Below are 6,000 nucleotides of genomic sequence, written 5' to 3'. Positions count from 1 at the left end.
TGGTCGAGGGGGTCTTGAAAATAGACGGACGGCGTGAGGTATAGCGTTGTGACTGTGGTTGGAAACAGGATCGACGTGACGGATTTTAGTGTTGGAGCTGAATGATTTCAAGACAGTTCTGTATATACTATAGAGTCGTTCAGCGTGTGCTCGTAAAATATAGCGATAAAAACACGTGATACACCGCCCGAAGTGCCTTTACTCCCAGGTGCAATAATATTGTGGTCGACTAATACAAAGGAGGCTGTAGTAAAATAAAAGGGACGCGTTTACAATGTGGATAAATTGTAATTATTTTTTTCTTCCGTAAAGTTTACTAGGTGGTTAAAAAGTTCACATGGCATCAATTCGACTGAAATTTGAGTGTTATTTGCTTATAAACATCTAGGAGGTTAGACCAAAGCAAGCGGAGTTAATATTTATCTGTGGTGCTCATAGTCATTTGTTCCTTGTGTCAATTGTCAAACTGTGCCCGTTGCCGGCAGACATCAGCTGATGTCTACTTTTCGAAGAAGGAAAACTTTGCTCCAGATATTAGTACTCTTACTTACGTAAATCCTGACATGCTTTAACAATGGCAGTAGCATTTAAACGGGAGAGATATTTCTTGTACAACGATTTAGCATGTCTTGCATTTGCTTTGCAAGGCAAATGGGTTACCATAGATCTGAGAAATGAGTGTTGTGTGTATGGAAAAGTCAATACTGTCGACGGGTGAGTGCCCTTTTTACTTTAGTGCACTGCACGTCATCTGTGCACTATGTTATTGAGGCTGTTGGAGAAGTGGTATCGGAGTGAGAAATACATTTCGCCCATCTGTGCACTATGTTATTGAGGCTGTTGGAGAAGTGGTATCGGAGTGAGAAATACATTTCGCCTCGTTATTTTTACTAACCATCATCATTTACTAGACGTGGGTCGATATGTAAGAGTATTCGTTCGAAATTATCATGGGAAAGTTTCACTGCGGAACTGAATTATCGTTCGTGGTCTAATGGATTTTCTACCCAACTACGTGTAGGGCTTCGGAAATGGAAGGAAGTCACGTGGTGGTGTTAGAGATAAGTAGATTTGTAAGTTTTATTTGTTCATAAATGAGGCAGTCACACACATAACGTTTTTCGTACGTCGTATAATGTTCTAGATATCCACAGACAATTGTGCGGTGTCGTTTATGTTGCCCTATAGTTGACCCCTTTCTGTTCCACATGTCCGTGCAAAGTCACAAACAGAAGGTTGGTTGAATTGACTGATATGACATACATCTAGTCCTGTAAAATGTAATACTGCCTTTGGCTTAATTGAAGCCTTTCATACCACCTTGCTAGCTAACAACCAAACTGACTTTTCAACCTAACCTAGACCTTGGGCTGTGCTAAAAAGCACTGTCACCTCAACCAACATTCCAAAAGATAATATAGAGAAAATAAAAGCAAAAAATCAGCATCCTGTTCCTTTTCTCTTCGTGCATGTGTGATGTCAGACGCCACATCATTACGTTACAGTATTGGCTGATTCAGTTGATCCATATCATAAACCCAGAAGGTGGTTTAAATTCTACATGCTTTACCAGACATAGTCCTCTGCTTTCCGCAGACCATTGTGTCGAGATCCCCAGTCACATGTGTTGATGGCAGTGGTTTACTCATCCAAGGATCATTTCACAACATTATAGGTTTCTTTGGGTTACTGTAAGGAAAAATATACGCCCTGTTACGTACAGACATGTGAATATACACACATTTTAATAAGGAGAGGGCTTCATGTTGACATTGTCCCAGCATTTGCTTTAAGTGATTAAGGAAAAATACAGAAAACTTAAATCAAAATGGTTGGCCAGAGCATAACCTTCCATCCTCCCAAATATGAGGCCAATATCTTAACAAATGCACTGTGTCATTTGGTTATACCTAACACAATACTCTTTATGGTTGTACATGTGTGGAACAAGTTACCTTATTAAAGAAGTGGGGAGGGGGGAACCTATGCACTGTTCATTTAGTTGCTCAACACTTCCTACTGCACCTCAACATGCCCTTGGAGATGTCAAGTCCTTTACCATCCTGACACACACCTGTTTCTGCTCCCTATCTGCCTGACTAAAAACCTGAATGAACGTCCCCTCATGATTTTTTTGTTATTACTGACCCATGCTCTTGAGTTTTCTAAATAGCTTGTTCTTGTCTTATACGTTAGTTGTAGATATACAATGACTGCCTTTTTAAATAAATGTATTTTAGTTGTCTCATTCAACTCCTAGGACAACAGTTCAATCCTGCATCTGGCCATCCTGATTTAGGTTTTCCGTGATTTCCCTAAATCACTTCAGGCAAATGCCGGGATGGTTCCTTTGAAAGGGCACGGCCGACTTCCTTCCCTAACCCGATGAGACCGATGACCTTGCAGTTTGGTCTCTTCCCCCAAACAGTCCAATCCAATCATCTCCTAGGGCAAATTATTACACAGTTTTAATTCTGAAACAAATGCTGCTTACCTTTCACATGTTTTTCCTTAGTTAATGTAAGTCAAAATTGTCATTGTTCCATGATCTCTCATGTGTGCTCAGTGTATATTTCTATTGTTACTTATTAGTCATCAGGCTTTGCCTAAAGCATATTGTATTTTCAGTATTATGGAAAGATAAATGCTACTTACCATGAAGATGACATGCTGAGTTGCAGAGAGGCACAGTGAAAAGATTATTACACATTTAGCTTTATCAAAGCCTTCCTTAAAAAAGAAAACATACAGACATGCAAGCACACTTCACACACACATGACCACTGTTTTTAACTCAAGTTTTCTGACATCAGGTACTGAAACGTCTTCTCCAAATAAACCAGTCTGTCTCAAATTGTGATAACTTTCATACAAAAGGAGAAAAAAAGAGCTGTGTTCAATATCCTGTTTGTGATAAGACTATTAATGGCTGAGCACAAGAAACAGTGACTTTTGCATAGTAAGTTTCACACAAAGCTTAGGGTTACAGATAGAAAAATGCTGAATGAAACTTGTTTCACTGTCAAAAGAGAATTGTGAGAAGCCTTCAATGACTTCCATAGCAGAATCTGGCTGAAAAGAATTTTACACAACCCAAAGAAATTCGTGTGTGTGAAAGCTGTCGCTGGCACTAAAGTTGGTCTAGATGCTGATGGATGATACATCAAAAGCTTTGATGTGCATGACTGATATCAATTTGCTAGTAGAAGATTTTGAAAAAGCAATGAGTAAGTTTGCTTACAAAATCTTGTGCAACCTGTCAGACAATATTGCTCAAGTGTGTGGGACATATAACAGGTGGGACCAATAAACCTGGATCCCGGATGTATACAAAGAAGGGCGGTGTGAACAGTCACAGGCTTATTTGACCTACTTTAGATCATCATGGAGATGTTGAAAAACCTGAAGTTGCAGAAAGATAGACACAAACTAGCCCTTGAGAGCCTACTTACAAAGTTTCAAGAATCAGCTTTAAATTAGGAATGTGCTTTACCATCCTGTAAATATTAATCCTGTAGGGACTTTGGAGACAAGATTAGATTAATTACAGCATGCACAGAGACAAGGAGGCAGTCAGTCTTCCCACCCTCCATATGTGAATGGGCCTGGGAGAGGGATCAGCCAGCCTGGTACATGGGAGGTACCCTCAATCATGCAGTTGTCAGTGGAGTTTATATTTATATGTAGAAACTCAGATTTGACATGACATTAAGCAGTGTCCTTTCCAAAGGCATTGTATTGGTGTTGCCTTGAGTGATTTACGGAATCAAAGGAAAATTTAAATGTGTGTGTTTCAACAGGTGTTTTAACCACAGTCGTTCTGAACACGAGACCAGTTGCTCAACTACTGCACCAACAACTTTGGTTCTTTTGCCATTTTGTTTTTCAAATTTAAATCAGATTGTGGTCTCACTGTGTATGTACAATATATTTATACAAGGAAATGAGATTGTAGTTAATTTGAAGTGAAATGTCAAACAATTGGTAGTAAAATAAGCATCTGTGGTACTGGACAATAATTTAAACTAATAATTGAGGTAGGTACCAGACCTTGGCTTAATTGGCTTAGCTCCTATTTCACTTTACACAGAACGTAATCTGAAACTAGGTATTTTCATAGCTCATGTTTATTGAGAATTTCTCACGTATCAAACAGTCCCTTGTGACTGGAAAACAAGGCATTTTACTCTGTTTTAAAAGAATGGATGCACATAAATACAAAATGAGTTAATTACATCTGTCTGCAGGACCCTATAACATTTTTGAGAGATTTAATTTGATATTACTCAGTGAGATGACAGAACACAAAACATCACCGTAATTGGTGTAATCATGTCTTGTGCAAAATGTGCTTCACACGTTGTACAAACAATATTTTACAAATAATAGGAATGTGTTTATTTTGCTGTCCTTGATTTCTGATAGGTATCCACTGCCACACTGTGCTATTAACTAATAACCAAGATACTGTTATACAAAGTAGCTTCTCAAATATGTGAGTGACTTAAACAATTTATGACTGATATAACCTTGTGTGTTACAGTGGACAGTCAGTATTTTGTCAAGGATTTACTTACTTAAAATTTGTCAAACTTACAGTATTTACATCTACCATAACTATCAAAATTTTTATTCCATTTGCCCTTCATGAAATCTTCCACAGAGTAGCAGCATCGTTCAATTAGAAAATCATGTAACATGCTTTTTGAAATATTTATCTTCATATGCATTATGTCACACCCTTTTATTGTGTTGTGAATTTTCCTGGCTATATACTGAGGAGTCTGAGCACACAACTTTAAGCGATGTGAGGTGAGCATGAAGTTTTCTTTATGCCGTGTGTTGTAAGAGTGTTCAACATTTTTTTAAATTTTTTTTTTATGTTAATAGGTCAGCTCTGCTGCATAGCAAAAGAACCACCTCAAAGATGTATAAAGAGGAGACAGTTGATATTTTTAGGTCTTTAAATAAGGGTCAAGATCACGTCCTCGGCTGTGCAGAGCACATATTGCGAATGATTCTTTTTTGCAACTTTAAAATTCTTGTAACATCTCCAGAGTTTCCCCAAAAAATTATGCCATATCGAATAATAGATTGAAAGTAGCTATAGTATGCTATTTTCATGGTGGCACAGTCTAAAATTTCCTTTGCAAACGCAATTTTGTTCATTCATTAGCTAGATATTGTATATGAGAATTCCAACTCAAAGTTCCCAGGAACCTGACTGAGTCAAGTTCTTCTATTTTTTGATTGTTATGAGTTATTCAGATTTATTCAGTTTTTGACCGTTTGGTTTTAAAACTCGTCATGTGGGTTTTTGAAATGTTTAGCCTTAAGCCATTTAGACTGAACCATGTTTCCAAGTTACTTAACGTATTGATGACACTGTGGTATATTGTCAGAATTTTCATTTTCAATTAGGGCAGAATCAGCAAACAAAGTTAAATGAGTATTTATATTGAGAGGCAAGTCATTTACATAGAACAGGGACAAAATGGGTCCAATGATGGCACCTTGAGGAACACCTTGTGACACAGTTTTCCACTCTGAGAAGTAATCTGCTCCATTTGATGTGATTACGACCCTTTGTTTCCTCTCCAAGAGATATGATTCAAACCATTTCAAAGCAATGTCCCTTATTACGTACCTGTTGAGTTTGAAAAGCATCAGGGCATGGTTTAAGAGTCAAATGCTTTTGTAAAATCACAGAATATTCCTGCGACCTTATCTTTCCTGTCTAGTGATGAAGTAATTTTTTTAATAAACTCATTTATCACATCTACTGTGTTTTTGCCTTGTTGGGAGCCAAATTGATTATGTGAAATGATATCATTCTGTGTGATGAAGCTTTGTGTCTGAAAGGCAGCAATGTTTTCAAACGTTTTTGATATGACATGGAGTATAGAAATGCGGCGATAATTTCCCATATCATCTTTTGAACCATTTTTAAACGATGGTTTTACTTCCGCATATTTCAAGAGATCAGGAAATAACCTTTCT

The 6,000-nt window shown here is 37.6% G+C and overlaps 1 protein-coding gene across 1 annotated transcript in view; it reads left to right on the top strand.

The window, feature by feature from the left end:
* Nucleotides 1-437: 437 nt before the first annotated feature.
* LOC126180633 (U7 snRNA-associated Sm-like protein LSm10) overlaps nucleotides 438-6,000 on the top strand; it is a 53,836-nt gene continuing 48,273 nt past the window's right edge. The window contains exon 1 of the mRNA XM_049924708.1: nucleotides 438-714. Coding sequence (XP_049780665.1) covers nucleotides 575-714 — 140 coding nt within the window. The 5' untranslated portion in view covers nucleotides 438-574. The remainder of the gene's footprint in view (nucleotides 715-6,000) is intronic.

The sequence above is a fragment of the Schistocerca cancellata genome, chromosome 1 (genome assembly GCF_023864275.1).
Source record: "Schistocerca cancellata isolate TAMUIC-IGC-003103 chromosome 1, iqSchCanc2.1, whole genome shotgun sequence".
Lineage (NCBI taxonomy): Eukaryota > Metazoa > Arthropoda > Insecta > Orthoptera > Acrididae > Schistocerca > Schistocerca cancellata.
The sequence above is the reverse complement of the archived record's forward strand: the minus strand, read 5'-3'. Positions and strand labels throughout refer to the sequence as shown.